At 38.6% G+C, this 23,571-nt stretch overlaps 1 protein-coding gene across 2 annotated transcripts in view; it reads right to left on the bottom strand.

Moving 5' to 3' along the window:
* Positions 1 to 1,130: 1,130 nt before the first annotated feature.
* Positions 1,131 to 23,571, bottom strand: part of LOC139936984 (uncharacterized) — a 31,406-nt gene continuing 8,965 nt past the window's right edge. The window contains exons 1-7 of one of the 2 annotated variants that reach the window (XM_071931886.1): positions 22,214 to 22,289; positions 12,187 to 14,335; positions 11,379 to 11,566; positions 10,620 to 10,798; positions 9,424 to 9,515; positions 8,233 to 8,397; positions 1,131 to 7,599 (exon numbers count right to left, since the gene is read on the bottom strand). In XM_071931886.1, the coding sequence (XP_071787987.1) occupies positions 7,345 to 7,599; positions 8,233 to 8,397; positions 9,424 to 9,515; positions 10,620 to 10,798; positions 11,379 to 11,566; positions 12,187 to 14,250 (2,943 nt within the window). In that variant the 5' untranslated portion in view covers positions 14,251 to 14,335; positions 22,214 to 22,289 and the 3' untranslated portion in view covers positions 1,131 to 7,344. Of the gene's footprint in view, positions 7,600 to 8,232; positions 8,398 to 9,423; positions 9,516 to 10,619; positions 10,799 to 11,378; positions 11,567 to 12,186; positions 14,336 to 22,213; positions 22,290 to 23,571 lie in introns of those variants that run through there. The other variant, XM_071931885.1, reaches the window with a different exon arrangement.

Genomic DNA, 23,571 nt, shown 5'->3' with positions numbered 1-23,571 from the left:
CAAATATGTCCAGAAATTGCTCTTTCAAATTACATGTAGTTTCATTCTTTCCCTGAAATATCCTAAAGCCAAGTCGATATTCTACTTCTAAATGGCCAGCCAATTATTTAAAGGACACCTAGCTGTAAAAAATGTACAATATAAATACAACACTGAAACCGAAAATGCTGAATTTGGAGGATAGCTGACTGCCACTTTAAAGTCATGAACATTTTAAGATACTTGTATAAATGCCTTTAAGGAATGTTCAATTGCTCCTTGGGAATCATCTTACAGTTTAAAATCTTGCGCAGTAACAACTACTGGTTAAAGTCAACTCTATTTCAAACAGTTTTACCTTTGATGTATATTTTCGACTCGACCCAAGAAATCTACTAGTAACAAACCATAACATTTCACTAAGATGGGCCCAATTTCATAGAGCACATCACATCAAAACAAGCACACAAAATTTATGCTAACTAGAAAAAGGTTACCAGCCAAAATAGCATCTCACATAACCTGTGACTGATATCCTTCTTACATTTGCTTAGCAGAAAACTTGTAAGCACTATTTTCTGCCCTTTGCAGCTCCATGAAATGGGACCTGGGCCAAATTTCATGTTGCTGCTTACTGCAGAAATCTTTGCTTATAGTCCCTAGACTTGCATGCCTTACAGGATATCATTATTAGTCTCCTCAAACTTTGCTACTTCACCACTCCATCTAAACCTTGAAACTTCTGGTAATTGTTAAATAGTGTGCAGATGCACCTGCTTATTTTCTTTAGCACAAAAGACTACAGGTGTATTCCCACCCAATCATACCCTCCCCCCCCCCCCCCCCCCGCCCCATTCTTGTGTCTTAATTGTGTGTTTGGAATCCCAGGAATTCATCACAGGATTTTAAGAGGGCTACTTCTGTTGTACAAGAGAAAAATAGTTTGTTAAGTAAGTAAACATTGAGGGATAACCTCCGCCCCATATGGACATTGTATACAACCAAGACGCTCATTAAAATAGTCTGTCTCCTTTAAAAATGTTGCTGTATTGGTCATTTAACCACACAGGATACCAAACAGTAGTGCCAATAGTATAGAAAAGGAGACGTGTACATCCAAATTCTCTAAAGAAGCGTCTTCTCTAATGCAACTGATGAATGTTCTAATTTCCTACATGGATTTTTGCAAACTACATTATCTACAAGATTAATTATAAAAGCTACAAGCGTTTAATGATAACGCCCGAGCTATAATTGCATTAACTTAATTATAATTACATCTCTCAAAATATATAATAGATTGCAGCATGTAACTCTCCTTTTTATAAAGTCTCCTCAAATACGTTTGTACTTTATCAGGAAAAAAAACAAGATAAAGACAACAACTGATTTTGTCCAGGACAGTTACATGAACTTCAAAGATAAAATGTAGCAGTAGAACAAACAAGTTGAGATATATGAGAATTAAATGTACCTAGTTTTTTCCTCCAAACTCCCTGTTGTGTATTTATATAGCACTGTAAACTGTGGGCAAATTTTGCTGTTAAGAAACAACTCTAAAAATACCCAAGGTCTTTGGTTCGAATCCTCCAGAGGTACATGTACCTATGGATTGGACAGTACAACACGAATTACACAGCAACTATGTAAGTATTACATCATTTATAAAAAGCAGGGGAAAAACACATTAAATTGGTCCAAATATTACACATACTTTTCTCAACCTGAACATTATGAGAGAATGAAATACCCAACGCATTATGAATCTAAAAGTACTAGATGAACATAAAAAAAAATTATATAAATAATTTCAGTGTGGAGACAAAACGTTAGTGTAGAAGAAAGAATTGCTGTAATCAGTAACGCACTTGGAGTGAAATTAACATATTGTATTATACATACATTTACACGTCAGTTTCAAATATACAGTAAGCCGTTAACAATGTGTACACTCACAACTACTGGTACAGAATGCAAGAAAATAGCTTTAAAAATAATTCCCTTTATCAACTGTACAGTACATGAATGTGGCTGTGCTGTGCAATAGTATTATGGTTTAGCATGTTTTGTACCATCAAATTAACTAATTCAGATTAGGTGAACTTTTTGAATGTACAGTGCATTTAAATCACAACTCAAAAAGTCACAAGTTTGTACATAGGCTGCCATGACTATTGAGAAAACTATTCTCAAATCTGACTTAAAAATAAACATTGGCAAGGAATAAAGATATAGTGGTTGATAACTAGTAATAATACAGAGTACCGTATTTTCCTGCGGATAAGACGCGTCTTATCTGACTTTTTAGACCCCAAAAACATCGATGCGTCTTATCTTTCGGTGCGCCTTGTCTGCTGACGATTGTTTTTTTTTATGATCACTGCGTGAAATAAAAAATACCTTCATGTCCAGTTCAAATCAACGATCTTTGTGTGAAGAATCCTTACTCAATAATGCGGTCGAACAAGGCTATTCAGACACTGTGACCGTATTTTCGTTCGAACAATGCCGCAATCCCCCAGACTGTCCAATTATTCTAACAATGCTGCAACGTGTTTATTCCCCATGACCGTGCTTTCATTCCATTAATGCCGCAATGCGTCTAGCTTTCGGTCCAACAGACGTCGGCAGTGTACAAACGTTTTTCCGTGTGGCCGGGTATTCGTTCCGAAAACGATTGACAGTCAATAACTTCATACAAACGTCATTCACCCAACCGCTATTGTGTGGTAAACTTTGAGGGTTTATTTTATTTTATTGCTTCAAAACTTCGGGTAGGAACGGTTGTTAAAATCATGGTTGCCCTTGCATGAAACTTGCCTGTAAAATCAACGATGTCCAAGTTCAGACTCGAAAATCTCTCAAAACGACACAGAAAATTAGCCCCAAAACGCAACCGTTCCGAGGTCTGTAAATTTAATCACGCAACACGAAAGCAGATATCACGCCTATAGTCGAATTGTTACTGTGAGTGTGACAATAAATACAAGAAACATTGAACGCTAGAGGGCGTTTTGGAACATTGTAATAGCGTGAGGTTAAACGCCCTTATTGGTAAAAAATACGTGAACCAGCAATAAACGCATTGAGACAAGACTCGACGTGTCTGGGCTAGACTGCGCCCGTCTTTATCCGGAAGGTCCCTGCCGCTAGATCCAGTGATTCCCTTTGAATACAATGAACGTGCAGTGATATAGATGCCCAATAGTCACTGCTCTCAAGTCCGCAATGGAATTTGACTGCATACGTTCAGGCTATGTCTGGGCATGCTTGGGATCCGCACAGTCACGTGGGAATTTTGGCGCATTTCCAGGTAGCGCAAATGCGACGGCTTAGCGCAACCCGTCGGCGAACATCGTTCAATACGGTGCCCACATGGTCTCCAACATCTGTTATGCAATCTCGAGATTGAGCAGCGCAATCCACTGTGTACATGTGCATATTAATGTGCATGCAGCGACATCCCGGCCGGAGGATACATTACTACACCCACACGCTACGTCCGTCTGTCGTTGCAATGTATCTGTATCAGCAAGGATCCTCGTAGTTTGTGGGGACGTCGGATGGATGTGTCCAGGGAGGCATTGTGTTCATGTTGCAAATAAAATTAACTTCAGACAGTGCGTGGACCATGGTCTCTGCCCGCTGATTGGGCCGAACTTTATGTTATTTACAATATACAGCGTTGGCTGATTGGATAAAGGTCGGTATACGTAGGTTCTCAAAGGCAACAAATTACGTCTTTGTGTCAATGTACCGACAACGGGTGGCGCCAGGTGTTCTTTTGTTTGCATTAAACGTGCGCCTTGTGCGGCGGTGCGCCTTGTCTGCTGACGTTTGAATTTTTTTTTGTCATTTTAGCGTCCTGCGCCTTGTCCGCCGAGCGTCTTATCCGCAGGAAAATACGGTATACATTTTGTTCAAAGTAGTACACATTTGATTTTAGGTGAATTTATAGTCCTTGACTATCAAGAAGTATGTGAAACACAACATTTATGCTAACAAAAAATTTGTGTTATTAATTATATTTTATTTATGAACCCCTCCCACACCATGAAAGTTGGTAAGTGACACAAATATTGTCTTTGACTTTAAATATTATCCAAACTTTGTCTCATATAAAACTGATTCCATTTGAAAGTCAAACTTCTCAGAATAATTGATCTCATGTTCAACCTTCGGAAGGAATTCTCCAAACATATTTTACAAATGGTGACTTTCTTTAAGAGGGCATGTCTTTTCTAATAAGGAATATGGTGATCTGTTTCCACTTTCATGTCTCTGCTTAATACAGTAAGCAAAGAATCAGTGCTTATTGAAGCAGGGAATTCATCGCTTACGTCAAGCATTTTTCAAAGGTTAGCACAAAATGAAGCTAAGCACAACAAAGTATGCTTACCGGACACAGGTTACCAGCCAAACGGCTGTGTCACATGTAGAATTTGTGAATGGTATCCTGCTCATTTCTGCTAAGCAGACAATTGTCAAGCAATATTTTCTGCTAAAGCAGATCTATGAAATTTGGCCGAGGCATACTGAGCATTCTTCCCTTATGTGCAGAAGTTTAATGCTTTCCCTTTACTCTGTCAGCAAAGCATGGTGATCGCAAGTGCAGGATTCAGAGTTAACAGAGTCATGAAACTGGGCCATGATCCAAGTGTACTTGTTTTGAGATGATTCATTAGCAAACAAGTTTTGAATGGGTTTATTCGGTTTGTTAGAGTAGAAGGACTCCGAAGAATGTTGAAAAACAAACTCATTCTTACCAAACAGTACCTAATCCTTCACATACATACTGACATACACAGGGTTACCTAAACCATACTGTCTAGTCTCAAATTGCCTCCTCCCTGCCCCCTCCCCCTTCTTCCCTTTATCCATTAATTAGTTAACACCAGCCGTAGAAAAATAACCAATATACAATGTATGTCATTCACATACGGCTACGTTGTTAAACATTTACAGACTCTCTTAGTTTGATACACTGTACAAGATCAACGAATGGCTACAAACACACACACATGACACAAAATGATGTACAATTTGAACATAATACTCATCCTCAATTACAGGATGAACAACTCGTCTCTTAAGAGGTTGTTCTTGAGCGCTTCTGACTTCTTACTGTTATCTCAATATATTGCATTGCACATTCACATTTTTAGCAAGTTACATTGTATGCATTATTGAGACAGGTAAAGCTACCACTGCTGCATGTTTTGTTCCCCCCCCCCAATTTATAAAAGTACAATCCTGAAAGAACTAAAAGCTGCCCCCTTCAGTTTGAGGCCAAGGAACACATCAACGGTCTAGCATCGATGTCTGAAAACAGCCTTGCCCTCTCAAAGATGAAATTCCAGACCTGATGTTTTAAGAGACCTATCTAAAGTGGCTGGATACCATGGCCCAATTTCATGGCTGTGCTTAGCGTAAGCAAAGAATCGGCGCAAATCAAGTGTATTTGACGGGTTAGCAAGGACACTGCTTATCCACGCTACAAGGCATTCTTTGCTTACACAGCTAGCGCAGAAGTTCGACGCTTGCACAGTAAGCAGTGAATGGTGATTGAAGTGCAGAATTTGGCAATTAGCAGTGCCATCAAAATGAATCAATGCCTTCCAAAAGAAAACTCATGTTTCTTTCTGGTAAACAAACACTGTGTGAATTACACACAAATAACCTCAACTTCCTAGGTGCTCCAAAGTATATGTCAGCCTACTTTTATGAAGTTTGTTAGAAATTTTATAACGACCATTTGGTGGTGAACTGATGAATGTATCAGTTTAAGTTACTAATAATAGTACACAATCGTCCCCCAAAAAGAAATATGGAAAGTATCTAAATGAAACGTCTCTCATTTGCTATTCCAGTAAAACTAAGGCACTTCAAAAAACATATATAAATTATCAATGCAATTAAATATTACTGTTAATAAATATACCTGGGAATAGAAATAAACACAGAAATACTCGATGAGAATCAGATGAAACGAAAGTGTGGAGTAAATATTCAACCACATAAAAACCGGACAAAATGAGAGTTGTTTTCTCAAAAGAAAACCAGAAGTAAAAAGAGAGTCAGTAATTAAACAAACAAACAAACAGCCCAACACACAAACAAACACACCCACAAAAAATAAATAAAAATAAGCAAAAATAAACAAATAAACAAACAAACAAAATGACAACATAACAGACTTTGACAGAGCTAGACAGTCCTGTAAAACACATCAAAGTGTAGAGACGTCAAATTTAACCTTTCGAAGTACTATCTCTTAAAAGATGAAGTGTAGAGTAAATTGGTCGAGGCATCGAAAATACTTGATGAAAGTGAAATTACTTTAAAATAAAACAAGAATCTCAAATCAATCAACTTAAGCCACTGTCTTCAACGAACAAGGATTGTCTAATAATAACGCTGACGAATTGAACCTGATAATAATAACACTTTCAACCGATGAATCATTTGAATCCAAATTTAAAACTTAAAACGTGGCAAGCTTCGACAGAATTGTTATAAATTATGGACCAAAACAATTAAAAGTCCAAACAACCGCTTCCTTAACTTCTCCAAATAAATGTCCACCATGAAAAAGAAAAGCAAAACAATGAAACGCCCCAAAACAAGCATTGCGGTAAAAACATACCCAGGTTATTGGTAACTTTACCATTACTACGGTAACTTTACCATTACTACGGTAACTTTACCATTACTACGGCACCTTAAAAAATAATACTAATACTATATTTACATTGTTTGTTCCATTTAGTCTCACCCCAGTTGCAAACAACTGCTCACTCACCTTATCTATGTATGAAACTAAGTTAATCACTTCTAAATTGTTCTTTAAAATGTATAATAAGCATATATCTTATCAATAAATAAACAATTATGTTTATTTGTATTAATTGAACCAACTGTAATGTAGACTTCCAAGCACTTAAGTCACTGGTCCTGGGACTGATTTCACAAGAGCTAAGATGATCGATGATAAGATGTCTATCAATTTCAAATACTAAGCAAAGTTTGGTGGCACAATACAAATAACTAGAGTAATACTGACAGCACATCTTCAGATGTAGCAATTGTGATAAAGCGCCTTGCTCAAGGACAGAAGTGTTGCGACTGACCAGGCCAAGATTCGAACCCACATTCTGTAAATTAAAGAAATTGAGTTCACAGCCCTAGACCACTCGGCCACGACACCCCACTATTAGCCCCGTTGGCTATTTTACAAAAACATTAAGTGCAAGGGCTGGAAGTCGAATTTCCAGTGCTTAGCAGGTTAACATTTCCCCATGTCACATGTTGGTACCTAACAATACCATCTATTTGCTTGAGGCAGGATGAACTGATGGAAGTCATTTACTTATCCGGTACAAATATCTCTACTGGAGGCTCACCATCCTCTGATTTGACTCTTTTTCTTGCCGCTGCTCTCTTGGCGGCAATGAGACGTTTACGGGCGTCGTCTCTTGTCTGACGTGCCTTAGCTGCTTTCTTCTCCCTCTCTGCCTTGGCTTTTGGGTCAGCGTTAACCTGGGCCAGGGGATTAGATGTTGTCTTGTAGATTCCTGGTGATGGAGGAGGGGAGGTGACGGAGGGCTTCTTACCACATGCCTGACAGGATGAAAACATCAACAAAATTAAATCATTGGGTAATTGTTAAGTTGTGTGCAGATCTGTGAACATTTATATGTTTACACTTACGAATGTTATGCACACCCTTTAAAGGCAGGGTATACATTTTAGCATATGTGAAAGACTAGAATCCTCACTTGGTGTATCCCAATATGTGCATAAAAACAAATCTATAATTTTTTTTTACTAAATTGGTCATCGAAGTGGCAGGAAAATAATGAGAAGGAAAAAGCGCCCTTGGTGCATAGAAATGTGTTTTCAGATGCATGAGATTCAGATTTTTAGGTGAATGAATTACCTTTCTCTAAAACTAAATCAATTCAAAGGGGGTTGTTTATAGTGTTTGTGTTGTTATGGTCATTAATTTTTGGAGTAATTACCTTTAATTTCTTTTGACGGCAAACATCAATCACAGACATTTTTGACTTTTACCAAAAGTGTCACTACAGCAAGTAGGCTTCAAAAACCAAGTTCTTCCACTTATAAATTACATCAGAACCTTAAGACACAACTTCCAAGAATGCCGGATATGTTTTTCTCCACTAAATTACACATTAATCATAACTGATTGATTTGCAATGTCTGTCAGGATTTCTTAAAGCTAAAGACTACCTTGAGTTTTTGAGGAGACTGTTTAGGAGTCCGCCAGCCGTTCTGTCTGAATCCTTCGATCTCTTTGAACATGCTATTCACATCGTCGACTTGAATCAAGACCATGTCCCAGAAACCTGCCAAGTCTAGATCGGTTACGGAGAGGACATCTGCTTCGGATGGATTCTGTGTGCAAAAAGAAAGATCTTTATCATGACGTCGCCATCTTGATTTACTTTAATTTTGAAGTCAATGTAAACCAAATAGAATGGTAACCTGAACAAAGATATTGTCAAAATAGATGAGACTGCCAACATTAGGGCAAGATTTGCTACTTGCACGGATCCGCCATGTGCGTGTACAACCTCAACTTCATTTGTATTGTATTTAATCTGTTTGGATGAAAGTGTCACTACATTACCGTGACAATACAGAGTTACATGATGCTCTATTTACTGCTGTCCCCAATCCGAGGCTCTATACGTAAAAGGCCGACCATGCAAACGCAAATGGCTCAGTTGGTAGAGTGCCAGCACATTAAAGGAACACGTTGCCTTGGATCGGTCGAGTTGGTCTTTGAAAAGCGTTTGTAACCGTTTGTTATAAAATGCATAATATGGTTAGAAAGATGCTTAAAAAGTAGAATACAATGATCCATGTTTGCCTCGAAATTGCGTGGTTTTCCTTTTACTTTGCGAACTAACACGGTCGGCCATTTACGATTTGACTCCCATAAATGGTCGACCGTGTTTGTCGACGAGGTAAAAGGAAAACCATGCAATTTCGAGTGATACTTGTGTGGATCATTATATTCTACTTTTAAAATATCTATCTAATCATATGCATTTTATAACAAACAGTTACATCCCCTTTTCGAAAACCAACTCGACCGGTCCAAGGCAACGTGTTCCATTAATCCAGGAGTCTCAGGTTCAAATCCCACTCTAGCCAACTTTTCATTGTTCAAACCCAAATTACTTAAATAAACGAAATAGAGGGTTGAAAGAATACAAAATAGTCTGGAGCTCTAAGAAGACTAACAATTATTATTCAACCTACTAATTATGTATACAGGGTACTTGACACATTCCATGATTAATGTACATTGAATGGTAACGTTTTTCACACAAAAATGAGATTTCAAAGTTGTTATTTGAAGCTGTATGAGAATTGTTGGTATAATAAAATTTTGTTGAGTTCCTGTAAACTTACGACATTCTGTTCACAAAGTCCTCTAAACTGCTTAAACTTCTTATGGGTCAGAAGATACGCCTTGCCAATTGTAGCCCTCAGCTTTCCACACACTGTTCAAGACAGAAAAAAGCCATACATATATATTACTTAGAGTAATGGTAAAATCTTATCTCTTTGGGATACTAAAGTTTATTCATTGCTCAAATCTTCTAGAAACACATGGCACTACTGATCTTTAATATCAATTCTTCATCAGAATTAAGGAATATTTTGATAATCAATTTTAAAAACCTTTATTTATTTATTTATTGGGCTTAAAAACACAAAACATGGTCAAGTCAGTAGGGTTACAATGACAATCAAAAACCAAAGTTCTGGACCAGCCTATACAAGAAATAACCAAATATTAAATGATCAAAATACAACTTGCAAAAGTGGAAGTTACCACAAAGAAGAATTACAAGATATACACAAAAGGGTTACAATGAAAGGAAACATTCAACCTAAGGATTATTTTTCATGTGGTCATATCAAAGTATAACAATAAACCAATGGCATTCAGATAGAACAAATATTGCAGTCAATATGTCAAAGTAAATGACCTATCAAGTCAACCATTTCAAGCTTTCAAATACTAAAGCCCGGTTCATACTTCCTGCGAATGCGAATGTGATTCGAATTTGATGTGAATTTGACGTCACAACTCTGTTTTCGCTGCGATATTCGCAAGAGAGTTGAGCACAACTGAACTCACTGCGAATTTCGTTGCGAATTTGTGACGTCAACATTCGTATCGTATTCGCAGGAGCAGGAAGTATGAACCAGGCTTAACAAAGATAGTTAAGAAGGCACAATTAAACAAAACTGATGATGAAAAGCATCCAATTAAAACACAGTAATCAAAATAGAAAACTACAATAGAGAAATTGAAATAAGTTAAATGGACACACATTCAATAAAACACAGTATTTAAAATAGAAAATAAAGATAGAGAAATGAAGAAGTCAAATTGAAACACGTCCTATAAAACATAGTATTCATAATATAAGACAGTGAAATTAAGAATTAAAATTGCAAAAAATCAATAATTATGGCATTTCAATTATTGGCTTAAGACAGCATACAAATTATTTAAGGAAAAATCAACAAGAAATGGAAAATAAATGCAATGCAAAATAATTGAATCATAAAATTCCAATAACGCTCTCTCTTACCTTCTTCTGATAGTTCCTTCTCCATATCTTTATTTGCTGCCATACTCAATGTCTCCAGACGAGATTGTTCTTCATTCACGATGCGTAAATAATAATGACCATCTTTCACCTCTGGCGGGCAGACTTGTATCACTTTAGGCTCGCTGGTTTGTTTTTTGTGGTTGGACGTCTCGCGCTCCCTGTGGATGAATTTGAGTTAATCGTTAAAAACATGTCAAGGTCTCGCCTTAGTGCAGAAAGCAAACACTTAAGATCACTTACTTGCACAGCTCAGCGTCCATTTTTGTTAAGCAGAAAATATTGCTCAGCAAATTTCTTTGGGGCACCAGTTGCAACAATGTTAACCTTATGGAATGTTGGCTGGTAACCAGTTTCTGTTAAGCAAGATTTTTTTGTGCTTAGCAAGTTTTTTGTGCTAACAGGCTTTATGTATAGCAGTTTTAAAGAGCTGCTTAAGCACAAAAAGTAGCTTTTGAATAAGTAACTATGAGTTCTCTGTTGGCGGGACCGACGTATCCCCATACTGTGGTTTGGGCAATGGCATGGTGATCAATCTGAATTATCATTATAAAGGCTCGGTCACACAGGCCCCGATAACGAGGACGAAAACAAGAATGATAAAAATGCACGCCCTGGATTGGTTGAATGAGGTGGGAGTATTCTGCATGGAGCAATTCAACCATCAGACTACATTCTCTTTTCTTCGTTATCGCGATCGTTTTCGTTATCGCTGCAGTGTGACTTGGCCTTTACAATTACCTGTTGACTAACGCTTGACGTCGACTCTCTGCTTGCTTGTTATCAATTTTGTTCTCCTCTCTCTTCTTGCCTGGTTCCCCGACAGACTGGTTCTCTTTCAGCATGGACCACTTCTCTAAAGCGTCGCAGTATTCATCAGTCCCCATGGAGTACATCTTGTCATTAGAAGTGCTGATGATTTCATTCTCCTGCAGTTGCAACAAAATACAGTTTTTCAGAATGATAAGTTTAAAAAAAGAAATAGTTAAACAAAACACTTATAAGGCGCCATACAAAGCACAGAGTTCATCCAGTAAATAGGGGACTTGTTTGGATTTGTTAAGAGATGTCCCCATAAGCCATTTTGAAAAATATGGTGGACACCGTACTACAACACTGTAAGGTTTTGGTAAATCTGTCTGTATACACCCAAACTACACAGTGCACTCCTAAAGTGGCCACCATATCTCTGAAAGGCTGCAGGTACATGTAACTGCGGCCATTCCATGGTAAAACAGCCCAACTTGAATTTTTTCTGTTTTTATATACGGTAACTTCTGGTTAAAATGAGAGCGCTTCCATTCATTTCAAAGTTTCATGCTACATGTACATGTATGTATGGTTTTGAATATTATGTACTGTCCTATATCGGCACTTTCATCCCAATCACATTCGTCTTGGTTAGCTTACCTACGTCAAATAATCCAAGTGTGGACAACGGTAAGATTTACCCATTGGAGAGTTACCAATGGTCTCGGTTATATTTTAGTCCGATGTGAACGCAACTTACGATTTGGCAGTTCAGTTATTATGGATATGTATAACTAACCTTGCTGGGAGAATATCTCCTGGTAGAATCAACTTCATCTGTTGACGGTTGTAGCTTGGGCATCAAATTAATGGCATTTGGTTGAATCTTGTGTACATTCTCCTGCAGAACGGCTGGTTTACAAGTATCCCCAGATGGTGTGTGGACAGGTGCCACCACAGCAGCAGGTGTCGGTAACTCCTCATTGATGTATAATTCAATCTGACCCTTCTGGTCTATGTTCAAAGGTGGTTTAGAGGCAAGGTTCTCTGGCTTCGCTGGTATGGCAGGTTTCTTCCCGCTGACTTGACCTCTCATCCCACCAGCCGAGAACCCACCAAAGAGCATGGCTTTCCTCTCATCAATTAAAGACCTTCTACCAACACCTCCTCTCTGGAACCTCTTCTCTGGAGACATCGCTGATGCTTTCTTCGCCTCAGCTGGCGAGTGGGAGGCCTTTTCTTCCCAGGCTTGGCGTCGAGATGCAACAAAGCTGTCCTTATTGGATCGCCGTTCCTGGCTTTGACTTCTACGCGCATGGATGATGTGCGTGGTAACAACACTGCCCTCGGGGGCCTGCGGAGTATGGCTCGCAGCGTCAATGGTTGTCATTGTAGACCCAGTTACATTCCTAGGCACTGGTTCCATACTACGAGCTCTTGCCCTAGAGCGGTTTGGGAAAGAAGTCTTTGTGGCAACTCTACTCCGGTCTGGACTCTTAAGGTTCTGTTTCATATCACCGGTCCTTGCCGATCCTGATTTAGCACGCATCGGACCGGAAGGTGAAATACTAGGCAAGCTTTGGTCTGTCCTTTTGAAAGTTGGCGCACTCACGATGCGCGACTTGTCAACATTGTAAGCACCATTTGATTTTCTATCACTGCTTGTGGTTGCAGTACGTACTTTCATCCTAGCACCAGTATGAGATCCAAGAACACTAGGACGTACAGTGCTTGCACTTTTCAATTTAGTTGGGCTGGCCCTTGTAGAGTTTGAGTTCTCATCCGTAGGGGAAGACAAGCTTTGTTTCGAGGGAGACTTACCCATACCAGACTCTGTTTTCCCAGCTGTAGGAGTGGCATTTGACTTACTGATTATTTTCTTCTCCATGACTATCTCCATGCAAACTTTTCTCTTTGTGGAAGGCGTCCTTGAAAGTGCACTTTTTGATTTCCGCTCAGAGTCACTAATGGAATCTTCACTGCTGCTTTTAGCTGCAGTTCCATTTCTCAGTTTTCTAGAGGGTGCACTTTCGCTTTCTGATGACACGGATGTTTGTGTCGATGATCCATTGTCCAAGGATGAACTGGATAGAGTCCTTGTGGCTGATTTTTTCGTGGATTGTTGCGGCCTACCATTCTGGGAAGATCTGAGAGATGATTGACGTTGGAATCTTGAGTTGTTTTCACTGGAGGGTGGGGAAGATTTCCTTCGTACACTCGGCGGAGTCTTTGATTTTGAATATACACTGCTCCTACCCTGTGGGCTTCCTGATGCACTAGTTACTCCGTTCTCCTCCATTGTAACAGATCTCCTGGTGCGAGATTTCTGAGGCGATACAGATCCTTTTACTCCTCTCTCATCTCCTTCAGAGCTGGAGCTAGAACTTGCAGAGCTGACTTCTCGTTGGGGGCGAGTACCACTTGTTCGATAGCTTGCCTGATCTTGAGGATGAGACTGCCCTGAAATGCAGCCATTTTCAGACCCTGCTTGCACTTTATCCGCTGAGGTAGATCGTCGTGGTGCCTTTCCCGTAGGTGGTCTCGTCGAAATAGATGCTTGAGTTCTAACTGAGGTTGCCGATCCTGTCACCTTCCGGGACAGTAAGGCTTCAGTTCTACTTTTACTTTTAGTCGTTGATGCTCTAGATGCTGTGGCTTGTTTCTTCTTTTGATCTACGGATGCAGATCGTTCTCTTTGTGGTGCATAAGGAGACGGGGTGTTCTCTACATTACTATTTGTAAGACTGCTACTGCTGCTCTTTCTCAATGAGGAGGCTGAGGATGATGATTTGGCTTTTCCGTTTCTCTCTTCTGATATTGGTGCTCCTGTGGATGCGCTGCTTCTCTTAGATGATATAGACATGTTATCATCTGCTCTCGCCGTGGCTTTCACTGCTAACTGGTACCCTTCTCAGTCCTTCTTGCATGGTATTCTTCAAACTGATGATCTGTAATACAAAGACAAGAATTTCATGAGGTTTGCGAGTCGACGTAGGAAGAAAATTAACTTTTTTGAATTGCAAGGAAACAATCCTCATGAACATCAATTGAATTTGAGTCACAGAGAAAGCAATAACTATCACCTTGGCCCAATTTCTTAGAGCTGCTAAGCACAAAAATTTGCTTAGCATGAAATTTCTTCCTTGATAAAAACAGGATTACCAACCAAATTTCAATCTGCTGCAAATTGCTTGTTACTGATATTCAGCTGTTGTTTGCTTATCCTGGAAATAACGTGGAAATTTGGTTGGTAATCCTGTTTTTATTAAGGAAGAAATTTCATGCTAAGCAAAGTTTTGTGCTAAGCAGCCCTTTGAAATTGGGCCCTTGTCACTTGTAATTGTTTTTGGTACCAAAGAAATCTAGAACAAAAATTAGAGTTTCAAACAAATGAAAGTATCCACATAAAACCCCAAATGAACTTCCAGGTTTGGTTGTGGGATGGTTAATTTAAATGAAGTGGTCTACTGGCATGACTGGTAAGACATCTTACTCTAGAATTGCAAAGGTCGTGGGTTTGAATCCTACTTGAGTAATATGCCTGTGAATTTGTTTTCACAGAGCTTAGGAAAAGACTAAGTATACAGTGCTAACAAACATCGGTGTAAGGGTAAAACAAATTATTATTCTACATTCTAGTATTCTTAAGACAAATTTTAAGAATAATCAATTACAACTTGAACAACTCACTTTATAAATAATTTACACAAATAAACAATTTAAAAAGTGTAATTTTCTAAAGATTCTCTGACATGTCTACATACATGTCTTAGATTATAAAAGGTTCATTAATTTGTAACATTGTTAAGAATTTAAATACATGTAAAAACACAAACAAATTATTCCTTAGTCATCAATGCAAGTGGTTGAAGTATCAAGAACAAACATGATCAGTTTCACAGTTAAACACCACAGCATCATGTTCACACATAATTTTAGACCCACATCACGATACTTATAATATGCAGGATCTTTAAAAAAAAGATAAGATTATGGCCAAGTCTTGCAAGACACGCTAAAAAGCAAAAGATGGAGAGCCACACAGCCTCGTAAAATACATTATTCAATGCTTTATCGGTCAATAGATAGGCCCATGATGATGCGTGGAATAACTGTCATATAAATGCAGTAGGCACTGGATTCTAACCTGTTTAATAATCACCTACAGTTGTACATGCACTGGAATGTACGGTACATGGATAGTACATGTAGGATATTTTTTTAATAAGAACGGCTGAAATAGGTGAACTTAATTGCAATTTTTATCTAGTAGTGAGACCTAGATACATCAACTCACAATCTATATGTACAAATCAGTATACTCAACCAGTTCTACTTGAATATGTGCATTATTTATACACAACAAATGTGCAACAAATCGCATTCTCCCTTAACTTGATTTTGAAAACGAAAGCTCAGCATACAATTTATTTTGTTTTTAAATTATGAATACTTTGCTAATATTTCAGCAGGATGTTTAAAAATATAAGGATTGAAGCATTTTCCTCAAAACAACGAAAGGAAATGTCAGTTTTTACACTGGTGTTTTCAAGGCTGAACATGTAAAATGAGCCAATTTCAGTCAATTCTAGTGTCAAGATCGGGATAGATTCTCACCATTCAATAACAAGCCTTCATGACTGTACTTGTTATTTCCCCATAATACATCCCCAACCCAGTGGGTGATTCCTGCAATCTAGTATGACCAGTGCTCTCCAACCCAAACCTCAAAGCAAGTGGCAATAACAAGTATAGGCCTAAACCCAACACCTTAGACAGGTAGTGTACAGAAATAACATTCCTGAGGGGCTACCATGTGATCAGAACCAACAGAGTTCCAACAAAGGACGAACATGGCCCCCAGGGGTGGGGGGTCTGTGTTTACCACACCATCTGTAAACTAAGCGCGGTCTCGTAAATGGGAATGCTGCTGGTGGGATTTAAACTGCTGAGTAAAGCTTCATGTCAACAAGACCGTGTGGAAAGTGAATTCTTAAGGCATCATTGGACTGGTAAACAAAAAAATCATACGATCACACGATCAAATACATAACAAATATTAAAGGTCACACTACGACACGACATTGCTTCTCAGAAATCTTTTGATCATCAACAAGTAAACAAATACCTGTCAATGGATTCTAATTGAATGTGAAATCAAACACAACACCCCTCAGCCCCCCCCCCCCCCCCACAAATGTTGTACAAGTAAATATTTCAACTAAAAATGACAAACATCTGCACAAATCTGTTGATTGATACAGTAAGTATTTTGATCTGAGCGAGTCTCTCTTAGGCTAAATGACGACACAACACTCAAGTAGCACAACAGCAGTCAAGATTCTTAGTAAATATTGATCAGGGTTTGCCTTTTTTTTTCATAAAGCCTGTAACCATAAAAACTTGCTAAGCACAGAAAATATTGCTTAACAGAAACTGGTTACCAGCCAAAACTCCATCCAGTTTACATTGGTGCAATTGAACTGGTGCCACACACAAGTATTTTGCTTAGGAAAGAAATTTGCTAGGCAGTACGTATGCGGCTTACAAAAGCAAATTAAATTATGCCCAGTTAACTTGTCATTTCACTAGTCCACCAATGTTTTCACTGGTCATATCAAATTTAATAGGGATGCTTTTTAACCCTGATCTAGCCAGCCAGACCATGCATTTAATTTTCATTGGTCCACAGGTGTTTTATCTGGCACCTGTCCAGCGGACAACTGCTACAAGAGAACCCTACTCCCATCAAAAACTACAAATTAAATACCTACTTGATTAATCTCACTTTTAATTAACACAATAATTACTCTCATTACAGTAAACTAACACAATGCTTAGAAATGTTGTCTTCCTTAATCACATGTCATTTTCTCTTAATCACTTGTCATTTTCTCACCATCTTAGACGTGTATCAGTTCAGCAGATTAAAACATCTCGACTGTGATTAAGTACCTACTGTTTAATTTGTTAATCAATATTTGAGTCTTGTGTACGTACTTGCAAACGGCTATATTACATTTACCTGTACAAATGGCCTACATTACCTTTACACACAGTACATTTATTTTAGTTTATTTCAAATGATATGAAACCAATCAGATACTAATATTAGTGTAATATATATTTTGCAGTGAAACAACTTTATGTGTACAGTACCTGTAATTAACATTACATTGATCTATTTTATATTAATCTGAAACTGCCATTATAGTACAAATACATTGTACTAAAAACGATTCATCAATCCATAGGACAAGCGTACAACCCATAAAACAGCAGTTATCACAAGAGGGCAGTAAACTAACACGATGCTTAGAAATGTTATTGTCAAGAATTACTATTGACTCCGGGATACAACACAAATCAGCAAATAACTACATGTTTCTTTTTCTTTACAAATAGTGCAATAGACCGTATGCATTGACGTCTTCCAGCCGCCATCTTTGAGGTCAAACAGTGACGAAACAATCGAAACACACATAGATTGGCCGATGAACAACCTCCTTTTGACTTCAAGGTGAGGGCGCCATACTGAAATGACGTCATATGCATATAAGGTCTATATTTTTTCCCAATAATTGACACGACAAGTAACACCAAGCTGTACTGTACATGATGTACAACAATAAAATTAGCAAAGTTCACTCACATCAATTGGAATTAAATACCGGTACCCAGTCACCATGAGAGTATAAAGAAGCCACAGATGGTGATAACCGGCTGCCAGTAATGACATGACCTCTCTGTCTACATTAATATCGATCAGAGCATGGAGGTAGGAATCCTACCTTCATGATCAGAGTGAGGTATTACAAGGTCCTTGTTATTACATGGACTATGGACTATGGGGTCCTTGTTACAGTAGTAGACACTGAACCATTGAGGGAGAAAGTGAAACGACCCGACATGAGTCACATGAACAGCACACTATCACTTCACAACAAACTAGCCTAATAGATACTTTTATCAGAACAGAACGGCGCAGATCGTATTCAAGAATTTGATTCTGCTTTTATAAATGCTCAGTGAATAATTTTGAAAAAGAGTATAGCAAATTTGCGATATATATATTTTTTAACATTTAAATTCTTGATTCCTGGTAGGGATGTATTCAACCTGTGTTTGGTCAGTCATTTGCCTGAATAGACCCTTCCCATGAAATATGTAAATTGCACATAGCGCGTGCGCACTAACGTTTTGGTTGGCAAAATGAGGGAACATCGCGCTGTTTTGTACACGGCTTATGGGTACACGTGACGCAGACGCGATTGCGCGTCAGCTTAGTGCTTAACTCTTTGGCGTTTGCCAACCAACAGGGTCTGTACGCATGCGTGAATGTGATTAGCATATTTCATGGGAAGGGTCCATTGGGGACAGCAGTGAATAGAAGTTCATGATTTAATTCTGTATTTTAACATCAATGTAATGACACTTTCATCCAAACAGATACAAAATGATATGTAAAGCATGAAATACATGTAGTAGGCTGTACACGCACATGGCACCCGTACAAGTAGTGTAGTGGGTGTGTGCAGGCTTGGTTGTCTTGTAGTTTTTAATGACATGACTTCACCATGTAGAAAACCCACTCCCACGGGAAGTACGTGAATTTCAAGGAAAGTACTATGTAGTTCATGTTACCGTCAATAGGTTTGACGTCACATCTTTATCGGATGTTAATGTTGTTTCAAATGTGTATTATGTTTTTCAAAGAGGATGAATATCAGACAGTACATGTACTTTAATAACATTCTGAGGAAATGACCAGGATTCACACAAAAACAAACCCAAAACACTTCATACAAGATCCGCTACAAGAAATGTTCACTAGTTAAAACAACAAATCAGAGTTGTACCTCCAAATTGTATACTAAAGAATGATGTAATTGATGTGCGCATGGCTCTGTTTTTGTTACACTGGACCACAGGCTGGAGGCAAATAACTTTAGTGTCAGGCCAGTTGACTGATAACCAAACAATTTCAGGGGTCTTAATAATAATAATAATAACCAGTTTTATATAGCGCTTTTCACACCCAGAGGGTATCCCAAAGCGCTTCACATTATTACCCCTGGTCAATGGGCCTTATTTCACTCCTTAAACCATCTCAGCTCCCTGGTGGGGATATACATGTACAGCCTTGTGCAACTTAAATATGCGCTACTCAGCTAAATCAATCACAAGAACCATCTCTACCCTCACAGGTACCCATTTTCCCCTGGGTGGAGAGAAGCAAGTGTCACGACCAGGATTCGTACTCACACTCTGCTGAACAAAAGCACCAGAGCTTGAGTTCGGTGCTCTTATCCGCTCGGCCACGACACCCTTGTGTTTTTCAATTGAATTTAATCAATTGTTACTATCTACATGTACATGTACATGTAGTTCAATACTGCTATGCAATGTCACTTTGTCTTACAATGTATGTCCGACTTGAATACAAGAAACAAAGGAGTTATGAACATTGTTACTGCTGCAATCTACTTGCTCTTAATCGTCTTATGTTTTCGACCCAGGCAGAGTCTTTCTAAATCGCTTAAAAATCTCAGACTCAACTCGAATAAAAAAACTTAAAAGCTTTAAAGATTGATGTACATACTTACCCAGTGAGTTATAATGCACATTAACTGTGCATTCTAAGATACATTAGGCAGGTTATAACTGGACTGAAAGCTTGATTTTTTAGAGGTCAGACAAAAACCTTAGTATAAATTTAGACACATATGTACAACGGCTGTGAATCAGAATCAGAATGCTGTGCTATGCTATGAGTCAAAGTGGTGACACTCGGCTGCTGAATTTCCTTAGACGGAAATGAAAGATCAAGGGACAGCCGGGATAGATGATCGACCCTCTGGTTCACACGATGGAAGAGGGGGACAACAGTTAGAAAAATACGGGGGAGAGGAATGGGGGGGGGGGGGTGGGGGGGCACAACATTGTGCGTAAGGCTTAAGGGTACATGTATTAGGATAGGGCACTTGCATTAGGGGTGGGGGATATTGTGTATGTAAAGGGTTAAGGGTATTGGTTAGGAGAGGGCACGTGCGTTAGGGGTTGGGGGGGGACATTGTGTGCCAGGGTTAGAAGGGTACGCAGGTTAGAGGGCACTTGCATAAATTCATTTGGGGGGAAATTGTATGAAAGGGTTAAGGGTAAGGAGTGAACTATGGGTGGACGATAAACCTTCTGGGTCACATGATTAAGGTCGGGGAGGGGGATGCCAGTGGGGAAACACAAGGTAAGGGTTAGTGGGTTAGTTCAAGGGTAAATTGATATGGAAAGCCATGGACACATGATCAATCTTCTACATCACATGAATGAGTAAAAAATCAAGCTTTCAGTCAAGAAAATATTGGGGTACGAGTTAGTGAGGGAGGGGGAGTTAAATACAATGTACATGTAGCAGTGAAGGGAATATTAGTATGGGGTGGATACAGAGATCACATGAATGAGGAAGGGGGAACACAGTCAAGGAAGTTATGGGGTAAGGGTTTAGTGAGGGGGACGTTCAAAAGGTAAATATAGCAGTAAAGGGCTGTGTAGTACAGGGTGGTTCTAGACATCACATGAATGAGGAAGGGGACACACACAGTCATGGAAATATAGGGAAATGGTTAATGAGGGAGGGGAAACCTTAAGTAAAAATAGAATGAAAAGGACGTGATGGTATGGGGGTGGTTACAGGTGTAACATGAATGAGGAAAAATACAGGGTAGGGGAATGGGGGGGGGGGAGAGGAAGGGACACACAATCATGGAAGCAGAGGGTGCTTCTAAGGGGTATCGAGAAAATAAAGAAATGAATCCAAAGAAAAAAAGAACCACAACATTGATAAGTACATTTTTTTTATTAAAATTGTTTTATCAGATTGTTTTGAAAATAAAAGTCCTACAATGTGAAACATTTTGATAATTTTCTTATCATCTGAACAGGTCATGTTACTCATGTTATGATTGTCTATTCAACAATGAAAGCTGTCTACTATTTCCTCTCAAAGTACTGTACGTTAAAATGGCCAAGACTCATGTTCCAAATCTACATTTTAATGTGAAACTACAATTCCTGCCATAATACTCATTTTTTGTTTCACACCATACAGTATCATCATTAGATGACTGTGACTCAAAGATCCATATGGTTAGGGTTTCTGATACAATGTCATGTGAGCTCATGATTCAAGATTATTAGCACAACCTTAGATATGTGGTGTGGGGGGGGGGTAGGTATAGTGGTTACGGTTCATGTATTTATGGGATACAGACGCACCAGAGTTGCGACACCTTATTGTCACCATGGTCACGTAGTATATAATGCAGGACTTACAATCGCAAGGTTGTGGGTTTGAATCCTACTGGTAAGCTAACCTGCTGATTTCACAATGCCTAGAATTGTCATCTAGTTACTGATATAACATTCAATACGTCTGTAGATAGATGTAAAAACCAATACAAGAGAGATTGGTTGCCAGCCTGGTATTTGCATGCCCTTGTGGGAGCTTTGCCGAGTTCCCTTGTTGGGAAGATAATCTACATGTACAACGAAATACAAATACAACAAACAAACTTCATGTAACACTGTCAGGTCTGTATGTTTCGTATGAAAGGGCAAGAGCACCAAAGAGGCATTTTTTCTTTGGCAAAGGCACCCGTTGAGGAAATTGTTATTTTCTACTGGAGCATTACAAGGGCACCAAGGCAATGGCAAGGGGCAATGGAGGCAATCGCCTCTGTTGCCTCCGTGAAGTGTCAGGCCTGCACCGTACATGAAGTTTAGAAATGAATGAACAGTACAAACAGAAGAACTTAGAAACATAATCTTACCTTTAAATTCCAGTTTCACAGGAACTGAAATGACACATTGAACCTCGTCTAAATAAGGTCAAACTTGACTCATAATAACAGCCCCAATTTCAAATCAGATAAGATAACCACATTCCAGTTTGCTCTGAACGATTTGTCAACCAACACTCAGCAACAAGTTAACCATTTAGACCTAACGGCTATCGTCAGATTGAACCGGAATTCAGGACGCTCTTTAAATTGAAAAGAACTCTCTGTAAGTACACAGACCACTGACCACTGACAACTCAGAATCAATAACATCTTAAGAAACTGACAACAATAAGATGTTCTAAAGATCTTGTGTGTAAACAAACTGTCATCAGCTGAGATATTTACCAGCTTACAATGTCCATGGTCACTGGATTGGGGGGGACACAGGGTGTCTTTAATAAGATGAGATTATATTCAATGATGTATGTTAAAATGACCTTTATGGTCATTCTTTCAAGGGTGAGAAGACTTGAGTGGTTTGTTGGGTGGCGACTGAAGCAAGACTCAAGATTCATTGTTAATCAAGAATCTTAAGTGATGTCATCAGCATTTTATTTGAATTCTCAATGTCTCAAGTGTTTACATTCTATTGATGAAGCTGTTAATGTAAGAATGTGAACAGTTTGTCTTGATCATGAGTGTAGGTCTATTGTGTCTGGTTTCCCCCATTAAAGTCAATTGTCTAATATCTAATGTATTACACAGGATTCACAATTACGTACAAAATATCTTCAACAAGGTTATTAAAAAGGTCTATAAATTTTGTTTATGTAAAAGCTAAATTGTATAAAATATTGTTTTATTCTGAACACATAATCACACATACTATAATGAAGATCAAGTTGGCTCAATGGCTCTTTCCCTGCCTCGTACCTCTGTGGACCCAGGTTTGAATCCCACAACAGACCGAGCTCATTTTGATTGGGTTTTCAGTCCCTACATGATCGCGTGTGTTTCCCCATTGGCCTTTTCCTCCAACAACTAAAACGGAAAATTTCTTCTCATATTTTTCGTAAAGAATTTTAAAAAATTGTATGGAAAACGAAAAGATAATCTTTTATAGTTTTACAGATTGTACAAACTATCGAGATAACTTTGGCCAGAGTAGTTTTTTAATATTTTTATTTTGTTTATATTTTTTGTACGCATTTTTTAAGACAACTGGCCAGGCTATTTTTCAAAATTTTTTTTTTTTTCCGTCTGAAAAAGTTTGTTGTTGTTATCGTTTAAAAAAAGAAGGAAATAAAGGAGGAAGAGGGCGGGATGCTTTTCTTGTTTAGCCTTATGATCTCAGTGTATCATAGAGACATTTCTGGGAGTCTAAAAATGTTTAAGTAATACATTTA

Source organism: Asterias amurensis, chromosome 5, assembly GCF_032118995.1.
Source record: "Asterias amurensis chromosome 5, ASM3211899v1".
Lineage (NCBI taxonomy): Eukaryota > Metazoa > Echinodermata > Asteroidea > Forcipulatida > Asteriidae > Asterias > Asterias amurensis.
This window is presented reverse-complemented; position numbering and strand designations above follow the sequence as displayed.